Genomic DNA, 26,926 nt, shown 5'->3' with positions numbered 1-26,926 from the left:
GCTGCTTGCTCCCTCGGGACCGATCAGCACATCCACCTGGGTCCCGAGTGGGGCCGCGGCCTGTCTGCACCCTGCTCCTGCCCTAGGGATGGAGACCAGAGGGTAGCGTTGGAGTCCCAGAAGGCGAAGAGAAAGGGCCGGGCGGAGGGTGTATTTGAGGAGATAACGGCTGGGAGCTTTCCAAGCGTGGCCGACACAAACCTACAAATTCAGGAAGCTGAATGAAGCCCAAGTAGGACAAAAGAATCCACAGGCAGATGCATCATAACAAAATGGCCGAGAAGAGAAGGCCTTCACAGAGCAGAGCCCGCGGCACAGCGCCTGCGGGGACATTGGCGGGTGCCTGTGCCTCTTGTCAGAAGCCTTGGGCCACAAGGAGGCTCCGCCACGTTTTTAAAGTGAGGAAAGGAGGTGAGAAAAAGTGAGAAAAGTGAGAAAAAGCAGGTGTCCCAGAGTCCTTCGGGCAAACCCGTCCTTCAGGAGTTCGGGTGAGGTACAGACCTTCCCCACACGGAGGAAGACCAACCCGCGCACAGCCGGCGCACCTGCTCCACGGGAGTTTCTGCGGGGGGTCCCAGGGCAAGGGGGCTGCGGCTGGGGACCAGCCCTCCGAGCCCCTGAAGCCACACCTGTCTGATGGGCCAGATGGAGGGGCACAGCGCAGAAAGCATAGCTGAGTATGTAGTTTATACTCCTGTGAGCAGCCTCTATAAAAGTTGTGTAGATGACCTAGCCAGATTCGTAACAGATGAATTGAAAGGAAATACTAAAACGTAACCCAAAAAAGGCAGGAAAGAGGAAACAAGGGCGATGAGAAGCAAAGGGAATAAGTAGGAAACAAAAGACGGCAGACTTAAATTCAGACTCAGCAGAAATTACGGTGAGCGTCCGTGGTGCAGACATGCCGATCACTAGGCAGAGATTGTGCCCAAGGGCCGTGCCCCTGGGCCCCCATCGGGGGCCTCAAATTACAGACCAGCCTGACCCCTGCGTGTGCACACAGGCCTGTGACAAAATGTAATTTATGCGTGAGGCACAGAGTGTAACAACAATACCTGATAATAAAATAGGACCGTCATGACAGGATCTTACGACAAAAGCTACGTGAACGTGCTCGCTCGGTCTCTCAGCTTGTACCCACATTCTTCTTGCGAGACGAAAAAGTGGCTGCGTAGGGAGAGGAAGTGAGGGGCCGGCGCGGGCATCGTGACGTGGCCTCGGATCGCTTCTCTGCCTTCTGCCGCTGCGTGGGGAGCAGCAGCGTCTGCCTCTGGATGGTGGGTCACCGCGAGGGACTGACCCCACGGAAGGCGAAACCGCACATCCCACTGTGTGAGAATGAGCCAACTGAGCAGCGTTCACAGGAAGCTCACTTTACTTCCAGTGACATCAGTAGATCACAACTAAAAGCGCAGAGAAGATGTATCAGCAGAACACTAATGAGAGGAAAGCCGGAGTGTCTGTTAATCCCAGACACAGCAGGCCTCAGAGCAGAGTCAATGATGAGGTGTGAAGAAGTCTGCATATTTACAAAAGAGTCAGTTCATCAAGGAGTATCGATCTTGAATGTGTATGCACCAGACAGCAGCGTTTCCCTAGAGGACGTGGACAGAACTGAGAGAAACGGACAAAAATCAGAGTAGGGGACTTCAGTGCTCCTGTCTTGGAGGCAGAGGGCTGGTAGACAGTAAGCCAACAAGGTCACAGACTCACTGGCATTGCCAGCCAGCTGGACCGGATGGACTGGAGAGCATTTCACCCTCGGCAGCGCATTCTTCCCAAGCGCACACAGAATAGTCCCCAAAATAGATCACATCCTGGCTCACAAAACAACCCTTCGCAAACTTGAAAGAATCAGAATCGTGCTGAGTCGGTCATCTGATGTCATGGGGTTAAACTAGAATGAGTCACACTTGGAAATTAGCATGTTTCTAAATAATCCGTGGATCGTAGAGGAAGTCTCAGAATTAGAAATGTATTAAACAGAACACAAATGAAAGCGCACCGGACTTGAGGGGACACAGCTACAGCCATGCCTAGAGGGACAGTTGTGGGTACGCGCTTACTTTAGAAGGATCTCAAGTCAGTACCCTAAGCTTCCATATTAAGAAACTAGAAAAAGAAGAGCAAAATAAACCCGAATTGAGCAGAAGAAAGGAAGTAACAGAAACGATCAAAAGTGATTTCTGAAAACAGGAAAATCGATGAAACCAGAAGCCAGTTTCTTGAAAAGATCAATAAAATTGATAAACCTTTAGCAAGATTGACAAAGAGAAAGGTGCAGATTATCACTATAAGCAGTGAAGGGGGTGTCAGCATAAACTCAGCAGATATTAAACATCACAAATTCTTATGGACATAAATATGATAGTTTTCCGGACGGCTCCGGAAACAGCCAAGTGCTTCGGGGTACACTCGGGTGTGCACGCTGCCAAGTGCCAGGTGCTGGTGAGCGCGGTCAGAGGCCTGCGCCAGTGGCAGGCGTGCCGCGCTTGTGGGCTGGGAGGCTTGACAAGCTCCGACGGGGAGCTCTCTCAGCCCGCCCTGTTCGTTCGTCGTCGGAGCCCCAGCAGAGCCGTCGTGGGTGCCGATGAGCTGGCTGAGACACGTGGAGGGGCGCAGCCGCTGGCGCAGCGACAGCGGTTTTGGGGAAAGAGCAGGAAGGCTGGAAGGATCCCACCACCCAGTTGTAATCGCTGTAAGGCCACGGCACCGAAGAGACACGGTGTGGCAGAGGAGCAGACGCACAGGTCAAGGGGACAGCCGAGTCCGGACATAGACCCACACAGATGTGGGCCTTTGATTTTTGACAAAGATGCAAAAGAAATTTGGTGCAGAAGGATTAGTCTTTTCAACCAAAGCTGTTGGAAAAAAACAGTCGTCTGTGGGGGGTGGGGGAGTGAATCTTGACCCAGACCCGGCACTCCATGCCAAAAGCAACTCCAAATGATTCTAAGTTGTAAAACCGTGAAACTTTTGAAAGAGAGTGAGGAAATCTTCATGACGTACCATCAGGTGAAGAGCTCTTGGCTGTGACACAGGCATGGTTGTTAATGAAACAGAATCAGTAAATTGAGCATAATCAACATGTAGAGCTTTTGCTCAGAGAAGGACGCTATCACAAGGAAGAAAAGACAAACCACAGACTACGTACCCAAGAAGGGACTCGGCCCAGAACGTGTGAAGAAGCCTCACAACTTGTCTGTGGGAAAACAGCCTGGTCACCGGTGGGCCCGGGCCTGGACACACAGGCCAGCAGAGAAGACACAGGAGAGCAGATGAGCCCCTCAAGCAGCAGGTGGATGGGGATTCAGAAGTCACAGGCTGCGTTGGCGGGCCCAGCGCCGGCGACGCTGTGTGCGGCAGGGCCGCGGAGGGACACGGAAGCCAGTCCGGGAGTGGTTTCACGGCTTCTTCGGAAGGGGCGCTCTCCCCTTGCCTGGGCCCGGCAGTTCCGGGCCCGGGTGTCCGCCTTAGACAAGTGAGAGCTTGTGCTCCCATAGGAACCTGTCCTGGAGTGCGTGTCGCAGCCTGAACCGTCATCGCCCCGAGCCGGGGACAAGCCGGTGCCTGAGCGGGTGAGTGGCTGGACACACCAGCACTTCCACACAGGAGCACGTCTCGGCATAAGAAGGAAGGGGCTGCAGATGTGCGCACGGACGTGGCCGGGTCACCCCCCAGCTCAGGATGCCATGTGGCGTCCCCGGGGGACATCGCTGGTGTGCGGGGGGGACTGACCAGGGGCCGTGGCAGGAGGGCAGCATGAGCTGTGTCTGGCTGTGGGAGGCACCCAGCCGTCCGCATGGGTGAGGAGCACGGGACCACATGCCACCAGGTCATCTTTCCTGCGTGGTGATTTAAAATGAAAACAAACAAGAGGAAGGTCAGAAACGGAGCATCTCATCTTCCTTGGTTCCAGACGGGGCGGTCCTCGTCATCTCTCAGGAGCCAGTGTCTCGGGGCTGCATGTTGTGGGGACCTGTTTCCCAGTTTCCGGGGTCAGCTGTGTTCTCCGATGCCGGCACCTGTGGCCAGGTGCATCTGCCATCACGTGGGGGATTGGTGGGGGGCGTGGGGAATGGGTGGAGCAGGTGTCTGTGCTGCTGCCCACGCACTTGGGCCTTGTCCTCTGGATCTCACTGCAGACCTGGGCCTCAGCCTGGCCGCTAGAGGCCGGGCTCCACTTCCTGGCACAGGGACCCCACAGGCCGTCCAGAGTGACACAGAAAAGGGCTTTGTGTGGGTGTCCTCAGGTGCTCCGATGCACCCGCACTGACGCCTGGGCAGGCAGGATAGGGGTGAGGCAGAGCCACCTTGTGGTGAGGAGGGCGCCAGGGCGGGTGTTCTAACGGACGGCAGGGCCTTGCAGGAGTTTCCCTTCCTGGGGGAAAACGGAGCTTTTCCAGCTTCCGAGGGCTTCGTCTTGACCAGCTCCCCTGCCTGTTCACGTTCTTGGGCCTTGTGGGGCACACGGCACCAGGCGCTCATGCAGCCTGGCCTCCCTGCAGGTACCGGGGAGTGCCACCTTACACCCCGGTCACAGCCCAGACCTTCCACCTCCGAGTGGGTGGCTCTGGTGCCGAGTGGCAGCCGGGGCCGAGTCCCCTTCCCCATCGAGGGCTGGCCTCCTCCCAGGGCCTGTCCATTAGCAAGGAGGCTGTGGCCGGGGGTGGGGCCTGCGTGTCTGTGGTGAGGCCGTGACTGGCCTTCTCTGTCCCCACAGACAGTACTACTGGTACGATGAGCGGGGGAAGAAGGTCAAGTGCACCGCTCCCCAGTACGTCGACTTTGTCATGAGCTCTGTGCAGAAGCTGGTGACTGATGAGGACGTGTTCCCCACGAAATACGGTACGTCCCTCCCCTGGTGCTGGGTGCCCCTCCCTGCTAGGCAGGCGTGGCTGCAGAGGACACAGAGCCAGACCTATCGGGAGGGGGCAGCCGTGTGGCTGGGGCTGTAAAGCCAGGCAGGTGCCCTCTGGCAGGGTCAGCTCGGCCTGGGTCGAGACCCCCATCTCCACCCCCTGTGTGCCCGGGCCATGGCAGTCCCCCTTACTTGGGGCCTGCCAGCCAAGGAGCGGTGGTGGTGGCGGGGGCTCCAGGCCAGTACAGAGCTGCCAGAGGGTCCCGTGCATCTTGGTTCCCGTCATCCTCCGTGGCCCCGGCCCCATCGAGGGCCCCGAGAGCATCCATCACGGAAGCACACGTAATCCCAGGGCCAGGGCCAGGCTGAGGGTGGCCTGAGGCAGGCCCCTCGATGCAGAGGCAGCCGGTACAGAGCAGTAGGCACCTGCCGGGTCAGTAGGCACGCAGCTCCGGGAGCCAGGCCCGGGGCGACAGGTCACTGGAGCGCCTGCCGATGGGGGGAAGGTGGGAGGTAGGGGGGGCCCTCCAGACGGCTCCTGCACAGCCGGTCCCCCGGTCCCCCCCCCCCCCCCCCTCCGACCCCAGCCAGCTCCTTCCAGACTGGTGGGAGCTCGGCGGGACGTGGCCCACCGAGCAGAGTGCCGGTGACCCGACGTGGTGGGCTCTCTCCCCAGGCAGGGAATTCCCCAGCTCCTTCGAGTCTCTGGTGAAGAAGATCTGCAAGTACCTGTTCCACGTGCTGGCGCACATCTACTGGTCCCACTTCAAGGAGACCCTGGCCCTTGAGCTGCACGGACACTTGAATACACTCTACGTCCACTTCATCCTCTTTGCCAGGGAGTTCAACCTGCTCGACCCCAAAGACACCGCCGTCATGGACGACCTCACGGAGGTGCTGTGCAGCGGCGGAGGCGGCAGCGGCGGGGGCCGCGGCGGGGGCGGGGCCGGCGGCGGGGGCGGGGCCAGCGGCGGGGGCGCAGGGGCACAGAACCACGTGAAGGAGAGGTGAGCCCCCGGCCGGACAGGCGTGCACGTGTGCAGAGAGACGGTGGTCCGTGTGCCTGCGTGTGCGCGCACACGTCCCGGGCGCGCTCGGCGGGAGGTCTGAGAGGCTGACGCCGCCCCCCCTGCCCGGCCCCGGGCGCGCCGAGCGCGGGCTTCCCGGACGCCGGCAGGCCGCGCGTCGGACTGGCCCCCGCCGGGGCTGTCCTGTTGGATGGATGAGTGCCGCTTGTCAAGAAGGACCCTCGGATTTCATTCGTTCGCTCGACAGCGTTTATGGGACTGCCGGTCTGAGTTTCCTTCTCCTGTGGGGCTTTCCTTTCCTTGGTCTTCCGTGTGGCGCCTGCCCCCGCCTCCCCTGAGGGCTCTGCTGTTTTGAGAGAAACACACCAGTGAGAGCCGGGGCTCCTTCCCAGGAGGGACTCTGGCTCGCTTTGGTTTGGCATCAGGGTGGGGTTATTCTAGAGATTCCGCCCCATCCCCCCCTTCAGACCTCCCTCTTCCTGGCCTTGCTTGGATCTTGGCTGTTGGCGGCTCAGAGCAGGTGTGGTAGGGTGGGCGTGGCCGGGGGTGCCCCACAGGGGCCCTGACCCTGTGGCCATGTCCCCCTCTCTCCTGCCCCTGCTGCCCACGAGGGCCCCTGGACTAGCTGGGCCTAGGACCGAGGTGCCTGGGCGGACGGACGGCCTGTGTGGAGAAGCGGCTGTTGGCGGAAGGCTGGGTGTCCCTGCTCCGCTCACCTGTTCGGTCGGTCGTAATAAAAAGAATTCTCTCAGGTCAGCGCCTGTGTGTATCCTCGGCGTCTCGACCCTTGCTGAGAGTGCCAGGGCTGGTGCCAGACTGAAGGTGGCCTGCCTCCCGCCCCCTCGTGTGGTCTCTGCCCACCCCAGGCTGGGCTCTTCCTGCCAGGGCCAACCACAGGCTCCCCTGCTGACCCGTGTCCACAGCCTGGGCCTGCAGGACCTCGGGAAGCTGGGGGTGTGGGGGTCATGCCTTGTCTCCTGAGTGTCCGGGGGGGGGGGGGGGCGTGATCTCTCGTGCTGTGCCTTCCTGTGCAGGTGGCAGGGACCCCAGAGTGTGCTCTGGAGTGGGGGGGGCTTCCTGGCCAGCCTGGCCCCGGGGGCTCTGCTGCAAGGGCTAGCGCTGGCCTGGCAGTGTGGTCCGAGGGGTGAGCTTAGGGGAGAGCTCCGGAGTGGGATGAATGCAGGGGCAAGGCCAGGCTTGGGGAGCAGAAGGGGAAGGGGTACCTGAACCCTGGAGTCGGTCTAGGTACTGTGTGGGCAGAGTAGAGAGAAGAGGGCGCCGTGCCCTGACATCTGGCCTGGGGACTGCCTTCTCTGGCTGTTGACGGCTGTCCTGTTCCTTCCCCCAACACCCCGTACACGGTGGGAGTCGTGGTCTCTGCGTGTGAGTGTACGTGTGTGACACCTGCATCTGCAGAAAGCTGTCCAGGACACACATGGTCCGTGTAGCTCTGACTCGGGAAAGAGCTGTGGGATCCGTGGGCACAACACTGGCACAGGGCCTCAGAAAGTCTACCCAGGAAGGGACAGGCAGCCAGGATGAGGAGCAGTCTGCACACCTCCTGAGGGCGAGGGCAGTGCCCTGTGCTCTCCTCCAGCTGGCTGGCTCTTTGCTGCAAGAGCCAGAACATCCTGGCCCGCTTAAGCCTCGGGGAAGCCTTCTCGCCTCTGCATTGGTTCCTTGGCCCGCACGGCAAGTGGCTGCATGCGGCGCTCCCGGGGCAGCTGGGCTCCGTGCTGAGGACTCAGCTTTCGGTGGGCGCACCCGGAGTGGAGTCCCCGCTCTGCCCCGACAAGCCGTTCGCTTACCCGCCCACACCCCGTCGTCAGCTCTTCCCGGAAAGCGAGAAAGCACACAGGACTCCATATCAGTGGAGGGAGAGGCTCGATGAAGGGGAGAGAAAGGGCCCTGAGTCAGAGTGCAGCACCTCGAGAAGCTGGAAGAGGAAGAAAACGTTTTCTCCCCACTGAGCCTCAGGAAGAAGCAGCTGTGCTGACATCGGATTGTCGCCCAGGAGGGACCATCTTGGACTTCTGTCTTCCAGAGCTGCGACGTAAGCCACCAGGTTTGTGGTAAGCAGCCACAGCGGGGACAGGAAATAAATGCAGATTTCGGTCCCGGGATGGGGTGCTACTGCAGCAAACACATAAAATTTAGAAGCGGCCTTGGGGTGCGGCAGTGGCAGAGGCTGGAAGGATTTTGAGGGGCACAGTGGAAAAAGCTTCGGTTTTCTGAAGCAAGACGATTGGTAGGAGGGGGCCCGGACATTGATGTGTCCCCTACCAAAGACCCAGGAGTAAATGAGGGGCGCCATGGAGGAACCCTGGTGAGTTCACCTTGAGGACTGCCCGGAGCCAGCGCGAGCATCTGTCGGCAGAAGCAGGGATGTGGGGCGCTGCCGGTGAGGGCCCAGAACAGCGGGGCCCACATCAGCGGGAATGGAGGCTGGATGTGCAGCATTACCTCATGGAAAGCTCCGCTGAGTTCTGCCCCTCGGTTGTAGGAAAGCAGGACTTGGGAGCAGTCCGCGTGGATGTGTAGCCGAGAGGGTTTCCAAGCAAAGTGTAGCTGCGCAGCGTCGTTTCCTGCTGCTCTGCTGCTCGTGGCGACACGGGGGAGGAGAGTCAGACGGAAGGCAGAGCTCTTGAACCAAAAGGACCTGGCACTTGACGGTTTGGGAACTTAGCCGAGCCAAAGGACGGCAGGTTCATGGTCAGAGACCATGTGCTCTAGAGAACAAGTCGAGGGCGCAGCTGGACAGCCTTTGGTTAATACCTGGGCAAGATGAGTAAGGTCAGAGCGTTCAGTCCTGCGGAGGGCACTCGGAGGAGATTGTACGCATGACTGACAAACGCCTCCTTCCTCTCGGCAAAAGCCAAAACAGAAGAAAAGATTTTTTTGGAAGGATCTGGAGGCGCCTCTCGTCTTGTGGAGCAAATCCCCATGGCGTACACAGGAGACCCATGCCGTGCTTGAGAATCTCACGCACCAGAAACCCTGCCAGATGGGATGAGGGCGCATAGGGAGGAGGGAATCAGGCCCCGTGGGCAGGAGACACGGGGGAACGGGGAACCGGCAGCTGCTGGGCTGCCTTTCTTGAAAGAAAGCGTGGCCTGCAGGGGGAGCTGCGAGCCCAGAGGGGAGAGCCTTGAGGCTCTCAAAGTTATTCCCAGGGCTTGCCAGCACCTCGTGGGGTTTGCCTGGCTGGGCCCAGTGGTGCCCACTTCCTTCCGCTGTCTCCCCTTCCACTTGTCTTCCCCCTTGGGGATGGAAGTGTTCTGTGCCTGCCCCACCTTTGTATTCTGGAAGCAGGTAGCATTTCCTGTGTCAAAGATGGCACGTGGAAAGGGGTTTTGCACCGGGATGGATCATGCAAGTCTCACCCGTACCTGGCGGAGTGACTTAGGTGACGTTTGGGGCTTGACTTGATGCTGTTGAGAGTTTGGGGGACCTCAAAGTTTGGGGTGAGTAATTTTCCATGTGAGGTGGTTGTGCGAGAGGGCCGTCTGCAGGGGGCCGGAGGAGGTCTCCTCCAGACGTCCACACCCTAGTCCCCGGGATCTGTGCGCATGTTACCTGCACAGCAAAAGGTTTAAAGTTGCAGACGGAGTGAAGTTGCTAATAAGCTTGAGACGCGGAGATTGTCTGGGCCCAGTGTAATCACAGGGTTCCTTAAAACTGGGGGAGGGGGCAGAAGAAGGGGAACCAGAGCCGGAGGGCGGGACGAGGGCTTGGCCTGGTGCCCCTGCCTTGAGGGTGGAGGAGGAGGGCGCTGCGCAAGGGATGCAGGTGCCTCCGGAAGCCGCGAAGGACCAGGAAACAGATTCTCCCGCAGAACCTCCAGAAGGAGCCAGCCCTGGCCAGGCCGCGATTGTAGCCCAGTGAGACCCACTTCTTGACCTGCAGAACTTGGTAACGATCGGCGTTGAAAGTTTGTGCTCACTCGTTCCGGCAGGTGGGAAACTAGTACATCTTGAAGGTGGGCCCTGGAGCTCTTGGAGGGTCATTTTGAGGGCGCACAGAGATGGCCTCTGAAGGCACTTAGCCCAGGGCCCGACACCCAGGATGAGCTGGACAGACGGCAGCACAGACTGCCATCCCACCTGAGCCCCAGGCGGGCGCACTGCCCGGGTCAGAGGTGCCCCCTCCCTCGCCTCCGTCCGTCCCAGCTGCCTTTCTCCTCCGGCCGGCATCACTGCCCTGATGCTCCCCACCGGTTCTTTCTCTTCCTGTCACTGGTCATCTCCTCCGCTCCCTGCTAACCTCCAGCCCTTGATGAATCACACCGGCAGAAATTCGACTTGATGGTGGGGAGTGGGGTGGATCCAGGAAGGGGAAGCATGGGGGTGGGGGGGAGGGGAGAAGCCACAGGGTGGGGCTGGTAGCCTGGGGTGAGGGCAGAGGGGAGTGGGCACTGAGCTGCAGGGCGAGGGAGAGGCGGAGCCACTGGCGAGGGCTGGGCCGCTGCTGGTAGTGAGCTCCCTGGCGTGGGAGAAGTGTGAGCTGGGATGCTGTAGCACCCTTCCCTGAAGCTGGGTTGCGGGACTTTGAGGGTGCGCCCCCCCTCTCCAAGCTCTGAGGCCTCAGGACACCAGCAGTCGCTCGGTCTCACAGCTTAGGAGCCTGTGGGGCCCTCTGCCTCCACTGTCAGCTGACAGCATGCACGGTCTAGGGCAGGCTCTGAGCAGAGCAGAGCACATCCTCCTCGCGGGCCTCCACCCTGCCTCTGCCACCTGCTGGCACTCAGAGCTCCTGGGGGGGGGGGGGGCGGCGGGGCATGTGTCTGTTCACTGGGGCCGCAGGCCAGCAATGGCTGGCCCCCAACGTGTGTCAGTGCCTGAGAACTGACAGTCCTGAGAGACCTCTTACCGGGTGCCAGGTCCACCACCGTCTCCCTTCCGGTGTAAGTCCCCGTTTCAGTTTGTACCTTACAGAAATAGCGTGGGGACCGTCTGGCTTACTGCTCAGTGTAAGTGCTCAGGGCAGTGTCTGTTGCATAGCAAGTTCCTTATATACACTTTATATTAGTAAATATTAATACTAACAGTCTTTGGCTTCGCTTGCCTTGGTTTCTGTTTCTTACAACCAAGAGGGAGCTTGGCGTCAGAAGGGGGGTGGCACGACGAAGGGGTGCGGTGGGCAGGCGGCAGGCGTGCTGTGATACTCGGGATTCCCGTCACGTGGCCCGCTACGGCTGACACTTTGCAGTGTTCAGAGGGCCAAGTAGAGGAGGATGAGGTCTGTGCGTCGCCGCTCATTGGGTAAAGCGGATGCAGAACCACCGGTCAGGGAAACTGCTCCCGCGGCCGGCAGCCCAGGCCCCCGGGAGCTCTGTGGTCATGCCCAGCTGACCTGGAGCAACTGAAGCCCCTCCTTCAGCCTGTTTCTGAGCTGCGGCTAACGGGACACCGTGCAGCTCAGTGACTGCAGTGGAGCCTGTCCCTCAGCCCTTCGGAAGTACCTTCTGGGCGCCCACCCCCCTCAGAGGCACGGTGCTGTCCCAGGGCCAGCACAGGAGGAGCCCACCCAGCTCCGCAACCCCAGTTCTTTTTCACGTCCAGGGCCTTGAGCCGAGCTGGAGGCCGTCGTTCTGGCAGAGGCGCCCGGGGCCTTGGCAGCACTCTGCTCCAGCAAGATGGCACAGGGCGTAGGAGCGTGGGCTCCGGGGCTGGCCCTGCTCACCAGGGGCCACGTGGCCACCTCGGGGAGTGGTTTTGTCACACGGAGGTAGGGGGCGGCTACAGGCATCTAGCAGGGGGAGAGCAGAGACAGTGTTGATGTTCTGTAGAATGCAGGTCAGCCCCCACCGCCACAGAGGACCACCTGGCCCCAAATGTCAGTGCCGTGGCGGCCAGATCCTGCTGTGGAGACAGCTGGGTGTAGTCAGGCCCTGCCACGAAGCCACGTGCCCACGCTGTGCCTGATCTTCACATACAGGGAGAGGGTGCCTGTGTGGGAGGCCTGGGAGGGCTCCGTGGGCGTCGTGGTCTCTGTCCGGACCGCTCGTCGGGGACCACTCCTCACCCATCCTCAGGGCTCTGTGGTAGACTCCCAAGTGCTCCTGCACGACCTGGGGCTGGGCAGCCCTGGAGCTGGTGGGGGATGGATGGCCGGTGCGTGGTCATGGTGCCCATGTGGCTGACAGGCGTGGTGGGCACGGCTCGGGCCACTCCCCTCCGCGGAAGAGGCCAGCCCAGGTTTTCCTGGGGCTGCCAGCCAGCAGCCTTCGCCCATCACTTCCAGGGCTGTGGGTCATGGCACTCCATCTGCCCCTTACCAAGAGAGGAGCGAAAAGAAGGTTCATCCTCCAGGTGCCAGGGTGACCCCATGGGGTCAGGGGTTGGCACTGGAGCGGCAGGGCAGGGCGGTGCTCCACGTCAGCCGCAGGCGTGCTTCCCTGTGCCCCTGGGCCTCCCCTGCCCCCAGCCCAGCACGTGATCCCTGCTCGGTCTGGGGCAGCCTGGGGGGGGGCAGTCCCCAACTCTGCCCAGGAGGCTGGCCTCTTTGTCTGGAGCGTCCACACCCGGCAGAGCCCAGAGGAATGCACGTGGGGGACAAGAGCTGGACCCGGTTGTCCCACATCCCTGCCCCACCCCCGCCTGGACGGAGACTGGCGTCGGGTATTTTTACTGAAGGAATTTATTGTTCCAGAACTAAGGTTGCTCACAGTTATTTGACAGGGGATACACGGGGTGGGGCTTGTTCGTTTCCGTGACGTCTGCGTGTGTCCCGAGTACAAAAGAGGAAGGCTAACAAGAGGTATTGCTTTCGGTGTCTTCTGTCTCTGGAGAAGCCCCTCCCGCTTGTACCGCGTGGCTTATGCTGTTATAGGTGTTTAATTGTTTCTTATGTATTGAAATCCCAGCCTGTGGTGGTGGGGGGGAGGGGGGGGTCAATGTAACAGAAGCATTAAAAGCTGTCCACGATGGGAGGGGGGCAGGGCGGGCGGGGAGGCGGAAGACACACCAAAAGCAAAGTGGACTCGTTACAGCGAAGGCATGCAATCACAACCTGCCATCCTGGCCCGCCGCTGGCCTGGTGCCTCCCAACGGCGGCCAGGCCCCCCGCGCACTGTCAACACCACGGGGGCCTGTGCCAGCCTGGAGGGACCGGGCCCACCAACAGAAACAAGCAGAAGCTGGGGACAGGGACGGAGTGAGGCGGCCACACCCCGTGACCTTGCTGTGTACAGAGAACACACACTGCGGAGGACGCCGCCAACTTTTTTCTTTTCTTTTTTTTTTTTTTACTTTTTGTCATTTTAGTAAAAAACCCTGCGGTGCCTCTGCTGTCCCGTGTGTGGGAGCCAGCCCAGGGCCTTCCTCCGATCCCCACTCTCAGACAAAACCAAGATGGTCCCCAGCCTGGGCCTGACAGAGGGGCCCTGGGCAGGGCCATCCTGCTAGGAGACAGCGCCCTGCCCCGTCCCTACCCCCCCACCCCGTGGGACTGGAGTTGCGTCTACACAGTAACCGGACAGAACATGGGACAGAGCGAACCGCGCCGTTCTTTAAATATATATATGTGTATGTATATAGAAAGAACCAAGAGCAAAGACCTGAACACAAAACCTAGCCCTGCCCCAGCGGCTCCCCCCACCCCCACACCCTTTTCCAAAAACAACCAAGAAAAAAAAGTTTATAAAAATATCTTGCAGGAATTCTTTAAAGTTTACAGTAGCTTGCCGGCGCTGCATCCACCGGCCTGCCCCCCGCCGCCCCCCAGCGCTCCGACGGCTCCCTCCTCAGGGCGCCTCCTCGGTCCCAGACCCCGCCCTGCCCAAGACACACAGATGGCAGGAGGACGCTGCTGCTGCCCCTTCCCTGAACAGAGAAGTGAAAGAAACTCAATAAGTTAAAACAGCAAATAAATAATACTGATCTCGGCCAGCCGTGGAGCAGGCAGGCGGCTCCGGTGCCTGCAGGGTCAGGGTCCACCCGGGCCAGGCAGGGTCGCCAAGCGCGAGAGCACGCTGCAGCCCCAGGCGAGCGGGGAAGGGTGGGGGCGGGGAGGGGGCGGGTGGACGCGAGCGAGCGGCGGGGCGGGCGGGCGGGCGGCTGCAGGCAGGGGCCGTGCCGGGGGAGGCCGCGTGCAGGCTGACCGGCGGGCCGGCTGACTTCGGCTGTCCCGCCCGCCGCGGCCCGGCCGGGGAGGTCGCCGCGAGTCCGGAGCCCGCCCGGCCGGCCGGCCGGCCGGCGCGGAGCCGCCGCGCGGGTGGGCGGGGCCGCGGGGCGGGCGGGGCGGGGCGGCGCGCGGGTGGGCGGGGCCTCGCCGCGGGCGGGGCGGGGCGGGCGGCGCGGCGCCCGGGTGGGCGGGGCCTCGCCGCGGGCGGCAGCAGCAGGAGACGAGAGAGGGCGGGTCCGCGGCAGCTGCCTTCGGTCAGCCGGTGTCCGGCGCGGAGCACAGAGGACGGCCTCGTGGAGGTGACATGTTAACTTTTCGGGATAATTCCTGGTATCAGAGCGGAAACAGTGGCGTTGTCAGAGGCAGGCAGAGAGAGAGAGACAGTGAGAGAAAGAGCGAGCACGGGCGGGCCCCGCCGCAGGCGCTGGCCCCCGGTGCCCCCTTTCCTTTCCTCCCCGGCTCCGCAACAGTCTAGCCGGGCGGACGGGCGCGGCCCCGGGTCCACGCGGGCGGGCGGGCGGCGGCGGGCGGGCGGGCGGGCGGCGGGGCGGCCTTGGGGGCCACTGTCAGGGCCGTGCTGGGGGAGGGGGCTATGTGTCTAAGGCTGCTCGCGGCGGGCGGCGGGCGGCCCCGTCTTGGCCGTGTCCTTGCCCGTTGGGTACTCGGCGTCCCCTCCAGGGCCGGGGCCAGCGGCCGCGGAGTCACCGAGTGGGCCGTGGGCACTCCGCTTGGCGGGCGTGCTGGGGGCCTGGGCCGCCTGCCCGTTCTTCTCGTCTGAAAAAAGTTGTTTAATTACGTCAAAGAAGTTACTCAATGGGCTGCCTGGGTACACAGAACAGAAGACAAAAGAGAAAAAAGAAAAAAGAAAAAAAAAGAGAAAGAGGAAGGGGGGTAAGGAGAGAGAAAGAGAACAAACAAACAAATGAACGAAAGGGTCTCCACCACGAGAGAAAGAAAACCCAAAGAGATGAGGTCTGAGCCGGGCGTGGCAGGCGGGGGGGGGGGGGGGGGGGGGGGGCAGGTGGGCAGCAAGCGAGGGGTGGGGGCAGCAGGTGGAGAGACCCCTCCTCCCTCACCGCGCCTGGCCCTGAGGCCCTGGCCCCCCTGCACCTCAGCCGCCCCATGGCCTGGCCACCCGGCCAGCCCCGCTCTGGAGACCGAGGCAGAAAAGCCACCACTGCCACAAGCCCCAGGGCTGAGCAGGACCCTGGGGCCCCCGGCTGCCTCCTCGCCCGGGGACCAGGGAGCCTTCTCTGGGCTGGGGAGGCTGGAGCCAGTGTGCCCGCCACGCTCCTCCCGGGAGGCTTGGAGCCCGGCCCCCGGCCAGCCCAGGCAGCACCGCATGGACACAGAGGTCAGCAGGAGACACACAGATGGACAGATGGGTGAACAGGCATGGAGAGCTTGGGTATGGGAGGGCTGGGGGCAGGCAGCCAGAGTGGGGGCCCTGATCCCAGAGGAAGAAGGCAGAGATGGTTTGACCACCCCCACCTGGGGGCCTTGTCCTACTGTCCAGGTGCCTCCGCTCTACCTCTTAAACCTGACTCCCCCAGCCCGGAGCAGTGGGCAGGGGAGTGCGTGCACGGCACCCTCCCCCACCCCACCCTCCAGTGGACAGAAGGCTTTTACAGCAGCCTCCAGCCCAAGGTCTGGAGTGTACCCAGACCCCAGACCAGAGCCCACACAGGCCCTTGCTGGCCCTGGGGCGTGGAGACCCTTGACTGATCTGAGTCTCGGGTTCCCTTCCTGGCCTGCCTGGATCCTAGGGCTGGGCCAGTGGCTGCCCTAGGGGGTGGGTGACCGAGGCTGCTCCTGGCAGAGGTGGGGGGCTGGGGGGGCCCGAGTGTGCGTGTCTGGGCCCCACGTGTATACAGGGACCCCAGGGTGGCCCTAAGGGTGGCAGGGGTAGCACCCAGCCAGGAGCGGGCTGCAGGTGGGGGTGACAGGCTGGGGGATCCCAGGTGAGCGTGAGGGGTTCTTACCACATTTGGAAAGCCTCCCCGTCATCATTTCCATACAGTTAGTGGTGTCTGGAGCACAGAATGGAGAGAGGAGGGAGGGAGACGTGTGAAAAAGTCTTCCCACTCGGAGCCCAGGCCAGGCACTGCCCTCAGCCTCTGGCCAGGCCCTCCGGGAGGGGCAGAGCCCGGGTTGGGGGCGGGGCCACGGGGGGGAGGGGCCGGTGCTGCGGGGGCTGGCACGCTGGAGAAGGCGGCTAGGAGGCTGGGAGGGGTGGAGCCCAGAGCAGGGGGGTTGGGGCAGGTAGGGTGGGTTCCAGCTGGAGTTGGGTGGGACTTGGGGGGGGGGGTGTGGAGCCTGGGGTGTGGCCGGCTCAGACTGTGGGCAGTGAGGGGGGTGGGGTCAGAGGAGGGTCCTGCTGCAACCAGAGCCTGAGGGCAGGACGGGGCCCTGCCCATCGGGTGCCCTGCACCCACCTGGCCCTCCGTCTCCTCTGTCCTGCCCTGGGCCCGAGACATGTGCTCTGGAACCGAGAAGCTCAGGGCTCTGGTTGTGGCCTACTCTGGACAGGTGAGTGTCCTCATCCTGCCACTCTGCAGCTCAGGCAGCTGTATCTGCCCCTCAGCCCGTGCTGGCACCCCGTTCCCTTCTGCTGGGCCTGGGAGTGTTGGTGCTCCAGGGGCCTAGAGTGTAGGGCTCCTCCAGGCTCTCACAGGGGCCTATGCTGGGTGGGATGGGACCTCTTGGCCTCCTTTCCCTAATTGGAGTGACCACCAGGTCTCTTGCCCTATAGCTAAGGGGCCCCCACTTCTGCCCCCTGCTCCCAGTGGCTCTAGAACTGAGCTCGACAGACAAGAGCATCCAGACCGGGAGGGAGGGTGCTGGGAAAGGCCAGAGGGTACAGGAGGCCTAGGGATGGGGCCAGGGCATGGGCTAGGATCCTGGATTAGGCTCCCCAGGTCCCAGACCCCCTGAAGGAGGTCAGGGGAGACGGGCCTGGAGCCCAGAGGGGGCACCCGAGAGTTTGCAGGGACACAGCTCTGGACGCAAGGCTGAGTGGGGTCGGGACTAACAGGGGCCCCGCTTTGGGGTGGGGGCAGGACTGCGGTGGGGTGTGGAGCCCAGGGGAAGAGTAGCGTCCACCTTGCTCACTGCTGTGCCTGGTACTTGGCACGAGGGACGCCGGCTGATGGGCAGAATGACCCAGCCAGGAGCAGGCCTGGGTACCCTCTGGGCAACACACCAGGCCCTGGCCTTCGCTCACCTCCCTCAACAAGCTCTGTCCTTCCCTGGCCTCAGTTTCCCTCTGTCAGCCCTGCCCTGCTCTGATGTGGAGGCCTTGAAGGCTCCCAGGGAGCCAGAGGCACCTGACACCTGTCCCCCCTGCTCCCTGCCTCCAGTGCCAGCCTGGCTCCCAGAGCCCACTCCGTGGGCTTAGGGCTAGCATGCTGGGGGCACCCCAGCCCTGACCTGCCAGTGGGGTGAGGAGGCACACATTGGGGGTGAAAAGGGTGAAACACATACAATGGAATGAGGATGGCAGGGGCAGGGTGGATGAGCGGGGCTGGTCTGGCCTCTGGGACCCCACCAGGCTGGAAAAGGGGCCCCCTGAGGGGGTGCTCAGAGAGGCAGGGCTCGTGCTGGTCGCCGTGCTCCCCAGACCCTAAACCCAGACTGGGCCGTCACGGCAACAAGTGCCTTACCACCATCCTGACAGGACCCACACACCCTCGCTAACGGACAGCTGCGTGTGCACATGCCCACCCGGCCCTACACAGGCTCACCCACCCCTGCAGCGGGCACGTAGCCCACTCCCCACCAGGTGCTGAGCAGCGTGGACCCTCGGGCTCTCGGACCCCCAGCACCTCCAGGCCTGGGCAGCCCCTTCTCCCTGTGTGACCACCGCCCCCCCCACCCCCCCCACCCCGTAGGCCCAGCTGGGGAGTTCTTCCTTTGGGCACTCAGGCCGCCCCCTGTCTTGCTCAAGGCCAGACGATCACGGGCCTGTCACGGGAAGTCAGGTGGCAGGTAGCCCCACCGTGTGTCAGCCAGTGTGGGCGCTAGGCCCACAGCCTCGCAGGGTACGGCTGGGGGAGCCCGGAGGGTGGCAGGCTCCCCGCAGGACCTTGGCCACTGCTCTTCTGGAGCCTGCTCTCTCACCGGCCTGGGGCCAGGCTGCCCGTGTCCGGCTGCTCAGCCTGGGTGCTGGGCCTAGACGGTCTGTCCAGGGCCGGGAGCTGGCCGCTGGATGTGTGAGCGGGCACGGGGTGCCCTTCTTGGGGCCAGTCTGGCTCTCGCCAGAGGCTCTGCCCGCAGCCCCCTCCCTGCCCCTGCGGCGGGGCCGGACACCTTACCTGCCAGCGTCAGAGGCTACTCTCGTAGCTGGTGGCCACCTTCTGGCCCTTAAGCCCAGCACCCCAGCTTAGTCCTGGCGCTGGCGGGGGGGGTTCTACAGTGGACAAGAGGCGCCTTTCAGTGTGGTGTGCTGGGCCCTACCTCCCTGGGTGTGCAGAGACGGGCCGGCCCACTGCGCCGGGGAGGGCCCTGCCCCCCTGGGGGGCAGCGAGGTGGGCGTGTCGGAGGGGCCACACCCCTGCTCACCAGCCCGCAGGGCAGCCCAAGCTGAGCCCCCGCCTCACCTGACAAATGCTGGGCGGAGGGCTGGTCGTGTGTGCTCAGTAGCTGGGTCTGAATGGTCTCCACGACCCTCTTGAAGCGGCGGCTCGGGCCTGGGGGAGATAGGGGGTCATGCCCAGGCCCAGGGTTAGCCCGGAGCCCGTGCCCTGGGCCAGCGGCTCACCTGACAGGAGCGTGAATGTGACAGAATAGATGCCATTCTCCTTCTGCGCTGCCCCGCCCTCGGTGTAGGTGATGTCCACCTGGAACTTGACCGGCTTCTGGAACACCGCCGGGCCCCCTGTCGCCTTATACTCAGCCCGGAAGCTGGTCTGGGAGATGACGCTGTGGCTGAGGCTGGGGATCTGCAGGGCGGCAGGGTGGCGTGAGTGTGCAGTGCCCGAGCCGGTCCTCCACACCACCCTGTGGACCAGGCTGGAGCCCCTAACCCTGAACTTCCGTGCAGGCTGGGACACGAGAGCCGAGTGGAAGAGCAGAGGGCGGGGGGGAACAGGGAGGCAGGAACAAGGAGGGCGGCGCAGGCCCCTGAGAGCAGCGGCGGTGGCGGCCAGGATCAGGGCTAAAGCCTCTGCTGTGCTTTGCGAAGGTGCCTCCGGAGGCTGAGGCCACTTGGCCATCGCTGAGCTCGGGCAGAGGGGCCCCTGTGCACCTGAGTCACGGGCAGCAAGGGGGCATGCCCCTGAAGACGGACTCAGGAGGTGGTTTTGCCTTGGGAAGGGGGGGGGGTTACCCCTAGGACGGTGCTCTGCTGCTCAGGAGAGCAGCCGTGCCAGGAGGCTGAACGGGGTGTCGGCCGAATCCCCATCACACTTGGGAGGAGCACTTGGGAGGGCTTGAGGGAGAGGGAGACCCAGACTGGGGGCACTGAGGAGGCGAGCAGGCAGGCTGCCCCCCACCCCTCACCCCCCACCCCGGGCCTGCTGCTGGCTCCTCCTGGCCCCCGGAGACTTCTCGTCAGAGCTCTAAGCTGTCCCCTCGCCCAAAGGGAACTTTGGCCGCAGCCGGGACGGCAGGGCTGAGTCCACACTGAGCCCAGGGAACCACACTGGCGGGTCCTGCCCACCCTGGTTGGGGTGGCCCAGCTTGAGCTGCAGGGGTGCCGTGGTCCTGGGGGACCCAGCCCCGGGCGAGGCCCCGACAGGACCCGGAAGAAAACGTTCAGGGCTTTCTGCTTCACACACTCAAAGGTCTCGCAAAGACAAAAGGAGCACGCCCAGGGCCTGAGGGCAGCCCACCCTATGAGCCACCAGGCCTCCCTCAGAGACACGTGGGGGTGGGCGGAGAGCACACAGGGGACAGGCCCCTGGGACAGTTCCCGAGGCCACGGTATGTCCACCAGACCCAGCAGAGGGCCTTCTGTGTCCAGACCCCACGTCCCCTCCCTGGGGAGCTGCTACATGGTTGCCGGTCTCAGTGAGGTGTCACCCCCCCGGGGCTCAACCCCAGCCGCCAGCACTCCCGGCCCTCGGCCCTCGAGGCCCAGCCCCACCCTGAGCCCCAGCTCAGCATGACTTGTTTCGCGCACACCTGTCTCCCGCCCCCGACACACTAGTGCCTCCTCAGGAGCCCGCGGCCTGCCCCAGGCCAGGGGCCCACGTGGTGACCCTCAGGCGCCAGCCAGGGCAGTGGGAGCCAGTGGCTGTGTGGCACGCGCATCGCAGGTGGGTGGGGTCATGGGGGCTCACCGACAGGAAGGCGTGAACAATGTCGGCTTTGATGGAGCTCAAGGGCTTGTCCTTGATCACCACGAAGATCTGCTCCTCCTTCTCCAGGTTGATGAAGTTCCCAAACCACGACTTCTTGGCGAGCCTGGGCAGGGGGGCGGGGGTGGGGGCAGGGTCTGCTCACTGTCGGCAGAGATTCTGGGGACAGGCCCGCGCTCCCCTCCAGGCCGAGGCCGGCTCACTGCCCTGCTGCCCCCTCCCCATCCCCCACTCTTGCTCTGGCTCCCGACTCCCCCCCCCCCCCCGCCCCCCTCCCGTGCCCGCCTGGGTCTGGGCAGTGCCCAGCAGAACCCACCACAAAGGAAGGTAGAGCCCAGCCTCACTCCTGCTTCAGCCACCGAGTTTTGGGGAAATTGTCTCTACACCATCCCTGAGGGAGGTGCCCCTGCCCTGGGGCTGCACGGGGAGCGGGCGCAGCGCAGGAGGCCAGGGTAGGGGGTCGCGGCTGGCCGGGGAACTCTGCACCCACACGTGCACCCACGTGGACACATGGATGGGGGGGGACGCTGCGTGGAGAATGGGGGCTGGGGGCCCAGGAGGCTGTGTGCCCCTCCCACCTGACGGGGCAGCCTTGGCTCCCCGGGGGCCACCCTCTGTCCTGGAGGACCAGGGGCCACCTGGCCGTCCACATTCCTGCTGCCCAGCCCGCTCACCCCCGTGGAACACGGAGGCTGCTTCCAACCCAGCTGCTCTACTGGGCAGGGCAGGGCAGGGGCCGCATCCTCCCGCACACACTGAGCCCCTCACCTCACTGGCGCCCAGGGCTTCCCTTACTGTCCTCTGTCTTCCGTCCGGCCTTGTTATTCTGCTCTGCGTCTGGGGCCACCACGTGCTCAGAGCACACCAGGGCGGGAGACCCTCAGTTGGCCCCACCGTCCTGCCTCCCGCATTCACACGCCCGTGCCGGCCCCTCCCTTGAGAGCCCCGAGAGTGACAGATGTCGCCTCCAAGAACACGTTGCACAGGCCGCGACTCCTGCTTGCCAGCAGGTCCCCACGGCACCGTGACAGAGCCAGCTAACACGACGGAGAGGCCCGTATCCAAGGAACCCGCGTCCTGCCCACAACCACATGACCTTGGCGCAGGCCCTGCTCCTGCTGAGCCTTGAGAGGACCACAGCTCGCCGACCGCCTGCAGCAGGGGGCCCAGCGGGGCCGCCCGGGGTCCTGACCCACAGAGCCCGAGAGGAGGAATGCGTGTCGTTGAAGCCGCTAAGCTTTGGAGCGGTCTTCCAGGCTGCCGTCTCTCACCACATCAGTGACACCGGACCCGAGTTCCGCCCGTCAAACCATCAAACACCCCCATTCAGACCTCGAGGCAGCCAGCGAGGCACAGGCAGGGCCCCGCCGGGCACGTTGCTGTGGGCCCAAGCGGCCTCTGCTCAGCTCGGGGACCCTGACCCCACAGTGCACGTCCCCCCACCCCCATTCCTGCCTCCCCGCCAGCCCTCTGCTCTGCTTCCTTGCCCTGGAGCACAGGCTTCTGCCCCAGCACCCGTCCCCAGGGCCTGCAGCCCAAGAGGTACTCGGGAGTCCGTCTGGAACCCGCCGGGGGTTCTCTTTCTCCTCCTTTGACAGAGATGATAGAAGAGTCACTGAAAACGTCATTTGTTTGCACCCTGGGAGCCCAGCTGTTGGGCAGCTGGCACAAATAGTCCCGTGCCTGAGGGAGCCAGAGAGGCTCTTGCCGGTCGACTCCACAAGTCAGCTCGGCCACCCGGGCGGCTGCCAGGTGCTGCTGCTTAGACGTGTGGTAGCCAGGCGTCTCTGAGTAAAGCAGACCACTCCCCAGGATGTGGTGGGCCTCATCCAACCAGGTGAAGGCTTCGAGAGGGAAGGCTGCAGTTTCCCTAAGGAGTTCCACTCGAGAGAGCACCACGGGGTTCCCCACCTGCACATTTCACACTCAGGGCTGTAACATCACCCAAACCTGCTTATTTCCACCTGCCGAACCCACGGCCTGAGGCCTGCTGGCCCCCACGATCACGTGAGCCAGTTCCGAGAAACAGCCCCACGTGTACACACTGGTGCACTCGCACCCCACCGGGTGGGGGGACCCTGACCGACATGCTGCTGGCGAGGATGTCCCCTGTAGGAGGCGGCGCTGGGGATTAGCTGCGCTGAGCTCCCTGGGCAGCTGCGCACCTGCCGGGTCCCATCGGGACCCCCAGGAGGGGCGAGGCCCCCAAAGGGACTCAAGAACGGAAAGGCCTCGGGGCATCAGGTGCTGTGGGACCTAACTTGTCCGCCAGCACAACAGTCCTGTTACAGGGCCGTCTGTGAGTGGTGACAACAGCAGGAAGGGTCGACGAGGCCCTAACCCAGCACGTGGGGCCCGCCTGCCGCATCTGCCGCGGCCCGGGTGTCCGCCCTGCCTGCAGGCACCGCGTCCCCAGGCCCCGCGGGAAGCCTGCCCCATGGCAGCACCTTCTGCTCAGTCAGCGAGACCGTGGCCTTCGAATAGGCTGCCCGTGTGAGGCCATGGCGGCTTCCTGCTCCCCTCGCTGGCGCTGTCCCACACCCACGCCTCGCTTCCTGTTTGTGCCATGCTGCCAGAGCCAAGTGGCCAAGGCCACCACGAGGGCCAGGAGGGTGGGGGCGGGGCCTCTCCAGGGTCTCTGCCACAGTTGAGGCCAGCTGCGGGGTGGCCGTGGCTCCGCTCGCCCATCGCCTCCCACGGGACCTGCTCCTCCTTAATGGCGATGGTTAGCTGAGGGCTTGGTCTGCCCCTGGCACCCTCCCGCAGTGCCACCCTCCGCAGCCCGCTTCCTCCTCCTCCTCCTCGGCCAGCGCCGTGTTTTCGCCTTGAGACCCGCCATCCTGGCGAGCCCCCAAATTCCTGGACGCATCCTGGGCTCCGCTCTGCGCTTGGCAAGCCCGTGTCAGCACGGCCCAGAGCTCCTGTCCCCGGAGGCTGCCTGCCGCAAGCACCACAGGCCGGTCCTTCGCAGGCCCCCTGTGCCCGGCGCGTCCAGGGCTGAGCCTGCGCCCAGAGTCGTGAGCACGCCTGGCCACCAGCGCTCGGGCTCAGGGTCCACACGCTTCCCCCAGTGTGGAGCCCGGGCTTTCGGGCTGGTGTGCGGCAGTCTGTCTCCAAGGCACGGCCGTGCCCTCCCTGGTCTCCAGCCAGGCTCCCTACCCCGGACCCAGTTCCCTGACCTGGCGTTCACAGCACAGGACACAGAGCTGTGAGTGCCAGAGAGGAGGTGTCCCAGAGGCAGGAGGTGGAGGGGGCACCTGGGGCAAGCACAGGGTCACAGGGAGAAGGAATAAGCACCCGGAGGGGCTGGGGTGCTTTACCCCAAAGCCCTCGCGGGTCCCCAGCCCGCCATGTGGGAGGACCCAGCACCAGCCTCCCCACGCACTCGGTGTCTGGGCACCAGGAGGGAGGCCAGTGGCTCACAGTGGACGTTGGGCAGTGGCCACTTACTCTGGGGACGACTCCGGGGTCAGGTTGGACATCTCCTCGGGTGTTGGAACTGTGCACATGGGAAGGACAGGAAGAGAAGGCATGGTGACCCTCTCCCCTTCCCTCACCAGGGATCCCCCTGCACTGCGGGCAGGGTCTTAGGGAGCCACCCCACAAGCTCCTGGGGGCTCACCACCAGAGCCTAGGGCCGCGGGGCAGTCCCACGGTGCTGTAATCGGGCTGTGCTTTCTCTAGCCTCCAGCCAGCCCTGCTGTCACCAACAGCCAGCCATGGTCCCCCCAACACCCGCCCATCCGCTGTGCTATAGGCTCCAACAGCCAGTGGAGCTGCCAACCGACCCTCGGCACCCAGCGTGCAGGAGCAGGCTGGCCACCGCTGCCCCGGTCCCACGGGCTTCTGACTGTCCTCGACCACACCCGCCCCTCGGCTGGCTCCCCTCCCTGGGCTCAGGTAGCCCGGCCCAGCCACACCCGCCAGGCCCTCGACGTGCACCATGAGCAGGCTCGGGAGTAAGCAGGCATCGGGGCTGCTGCCTGGGCCCTTGCTGGCCTAGAGGACTCAGGCCACTGCCTGGTGCTTTTGATAGGGTGAACCAGGAAAGTGGGGAGGGGGCGGCCCCTGCCACCCCGCCTGCCCCACCGGCCCCCCTCCCCTCCGCTTACCCTGCAATTTCCGGCGGTGGAAGCGAGGTGACCCCAGGAAACTGTTCTTGATGGAGTTAAGCCGTGTCCTCCAGGGCACCCCTCCGACGCTGGGGCTGGACGGTGGCGTGGGGTTGGGTGTGCCTGCCGGGCTCTCCTTGGGCGTGTGCACGGGCGTCCCCTTAGGGGTGGGGAGGGGACTACCCCTTGGAGAGGGGTGAGGGGTCACCTGTATGGTGGGGACAGATTTGGTGTTCGGTTCAGTCCCAACGGGTGGGAGCCGGGTGGGGGCCGGCATGGTCGGCGGGCCCGGGGGCAGGGCCAGCTGGGGGCCTAGGCCCCCCGGGACAGGGGGTCGGGCCTGGGTGCCGGCCGGGAGTGGGTTGGACTTGGTGCCCTGCAGCGGCTTGTCGGTCAGCTTGGCCTTGCTCGGCAAGGTCTGGGTCTTGGGGTTGGGCCGCGAGGTGGCCTGTGGAGGGAGGGTGTGTCCGGGCCGAGAGGCGCTCCGACAAGCTTCAGGCTCCACGGAGGTGGCCAGGGGGCAGGCCACAAAGGGGCTCTCGGGGGGTGGGGGGGGCAGGGCAAACTTTCTAACAGGCTACAGGGCAGGCGCGGAGGGCAGGGATCAGAGCGCGAGGGGTCCCCGAGAGCCACCGTGCATGCGCCCACCCCCGCCCCGCATGCACACACGGCACCAGGAGAACCAGAAAAGCAACGTTCAAGCAGGACCCCAAGGCAGGACCAGCGGGGGCAGGCAGGCGTGGGGGTGGGAGCGGGTGCCATAAAAGTACACAAATAACACAGGAGAAAAACAAACAAAACGAAACAAAACAAAGACGTGCAGTTAGCGAGGGCAGCGGCAACCGCGGGCGGCCCCAGCAGCTGGCGAAGGGGGCCTGCTTCCCCGGCTCTGGGAGCCCCCCCTGCCCCCCGTGCACGCCGGGCCTGTCGGGGGGGGCGGCTCACCCGGGGGCTGCTCAGCGGGCTGGTGGAGAGGCCCGAGGAGGCGCCGCTGATAGACCTGGACCTGCAGACACAGGGGCGGGCAGGTCAGCTGGGAGGGGCCGTGCTCTCCACTTCTGTCCCCCAGGTGGACCCACCACGAGGACGGGAGCCCTGGCCGAGAGCCTCGAGGCGGCCCAGGGCTGTCCAGCGGTGCCCCCCCGCCCCGTCTCTCCCCAGGCCCGGGAGGGCCCCACAGCCCCATCGGGGTCCCCATCAGAGCCCCAGTGGGGTGGCTGGCTGCCTGCCCCCCCAGGGGCTCTGCCTCTTCTCTACGTGGGAGCTGCCCCGGGTCCAAGGCCCAGGCCCAGGACGGCACAAGGGAGCCCTCGGCAAGGGTCTGTCGGGGGCTCAGGTGGCTAGAGGGACGAGGGGAGACGGGTGCCTCCGGTGAGCTGAATCCAGCCCGTGCCTGGTCCATTCTCCAGGCCCCGGGGGCCCTGAGCCCGGCCAGAACCCCCAAGGCTGAACTGTCACAGGCCCTGAGTCCTGCACTTTGCTGAGCACCTCCCATCCTGCCACGTGGGCCACCAGCTGGGCACCAGCCCAACCCTTCCATGCCCATAGCCCACCTGCCCAGCCCAGAGCCACCCACAGCACACCAGCCTGCAGCCCTCTCCTCCTGGCACAGGAGGGCCTGGGCAAGGCAAGGCCAGGGTAAGTGTTGGCTGAAACCACGAGCCTAGTCCACCACTGGCCCCACTCGGCCCACAGACCTGGCCGGGCAGGCACCCGGCACCCCAAGAGGCCTCGCTCCACCACACCACACGGCCTCAAGGGAGGGCACGCCACGCCCGCTCAGCCCTGGGTACTGGCACCTGCCCCCTTTCGAAGAAGGAAATGGGGGGGGGGGTGTGGTGCCGAGGCAGCCACGGGAGAGAAAAGGAAATGAGTGAAGGCCCACCCCCACCAGCCAGCCTGGCCCTGAGAGGGCCCCCGCCCACCCGCCGGCCTGCCTGCCCACACCTTGGCCCTGCCCTTGGGCCTCAGGGAGGAGCTGAGCCCACTCTGACCAGGGCCCCGGCACCTGTGGGCTGGGACCCCATGGCAGCGACCCTCCAACTCCCCCACCTAAAACAGCCACGGAGCCAGGGGGTGGCGCTGACCTTGCTTCCGGCCCCCCAGCCCAGCAGGCCCATGGCCAGGACAGTGCCCAGAGCCAGGCCTGGGTCCAAAGCTTCCGGATGCTGGGAAAGGAGTGGGGGCCGTCGGTCCCAGCTGGTGCCCACCCCAGCAGCTGCAGGCCAGCAGGGCAGCAGCCGAGAGTGAGGGCCAGCGCCCAGGGCCTGCCTGCCACTAGGCCAGCCATGCGCTTATCACTTGGCACAAGGAAACCAGAAAAGCAGCAGTGGAAGGAACAGGGGTGGGGGCTGCCTCCATACCCTCCTGTCTAAGCAGGCGGCCCCGGAAACCAGGCTGCACCTGCCCGAGACAGAAAGGACGGGGCCGGCACAGAGAACAGCCAGGGCCGGGCGACAGGTAGGCGGCAAGAGGCCAGCGGTGAGCAGGCAGGGACACGGG

General features: G+C 64.2%; 2 protein-coding genes and 2 long non-coding RNA genes across 24 annotated transcripts in view; 1 reads left to right on the top strand and 3 right to left on the bottom strand.

Annotated features, from left to right (window-relative positions):
* MOB2 (MOB kinase activator 2) overlaps positions 1 to 6,645 on the top strand; it is a 75,427-nt gene extending 68,782 nt beyond the window's left edge. For all 3 annotated transcript variants that reach the window (XM_086676570.1, XM_086676568.1, XM_086676567.1), the window contains exons 4-5: positions 4,724 to 4,848; positions 5,538 to 6,645. In XM_086676570.1, coding sequence (XP_086532696.1) covers positions 4,724 to 4,848; positions 5,538 to 5,872 — 460 coding nt within the window. In that variant the 3' untranslated portion in view covers positions 5,873 to 6,645. The remainder of the gene's footprint in view (positions 1 to 4,723; positions 4,849 to 5,537) is intronic.
* On the bottom strand, positions 2,222 to 5,434 carry LOC147576293 (uncharacterized). The gene is made up of 3 exons (XR_015240634.1): positions 5,054 to 5,434; positions 3,155 to 3,845; positions 2,222 to 3,030 (listed from the first exon to the last, which is right to left on the bottom strand). It is a non-coding gene; the product is annotated as an uncharacterized LOC147576293 (long non-coding RNA).
* Positions 6,245 to 13,886, bottom strand: LOC147576291 (uncharacterized). The gene is made up of 2 exons (XR_015240635.1): positions 8,665 to 13,886; positions 6,245 to 8,532 (listed from the first exon to the last, which is right to left on the bottom strand). It is a non-coding gene; the product is annotated as an uncharacterized LOC147576291 (long non-coding RNA).
* A 291-nt stretch (positions 13,887 to 14,177) lies between these two features.
* Positions 14,178 to 26,926, bottom strand: part of BRSK2 (BR serine/threonine kinase 2) — a 60,651-nt gene continuing 47,902 nt past the window's right edge. For 3 of the 19 annotated variants that reach the window (XM_086676554.1, XM_086676552.1, XM_086676562.1), the window contains 8 exons: positions 25,370 to 25,430; positions 24,425 to 24,632; positions 23,763 to 23,811; positions 20,295 to 20,418; positions 18,773 to 18,953; positions 18,612 to 18,701; positions 15,996 to 16,043; positions 14,178 to 14,835 (listed from right to left, as the gene is read on the bottom strand). In XM_086676554.1, coding sequence (XP_086532680.1) covers positions 14,612 to 14,835; positions 15,996 to 16,043; positions 18,612 to 18,701; positions 18,773 to 18,953; positions 20,295 to 20,418; positions 23,763 to 23,811; positions 24,425 to 24,632; positions 25,370 to 25,430 — 985 coding nt within the window. In that variant the 3' untranslated portion in view covers positions 14,178 to 14,611. Of the gene's footprint in view, positions 14,836 to 15,930; positions 16,044 to 18,326; positions 18,422 to 18,611; positions 18,702 to 18,772; positions 18,954 to 20,294; positions 20,419 to 23,762; positions 23,812 to 24,424; positions 25,002 to 25,369; positions 25,431 to 26,926 lie in introns of those variants that run through there. The other 16 variants (XM_086676551.1, XM_086676550.1, XM_086676555.1 and 13 more) reach the window with 11 other exon arrangements.

Source organism: Puma concolor, chromosome D1, assembly GCF_028749965.1.
Source record: "Puma concolor isolate L17-30 chromosome D1, mPumCon1.1.hap2, whole genome shotgun sequence".
Lineage (NCBI taxonomy): Eukaryota > Metazoa > Chordata > Mammalia > Carnivora > Felidae > Puma > Puma concolor.
This window is presented reverse-complemented; position numbering and strand designations above follow the sequence as displayed.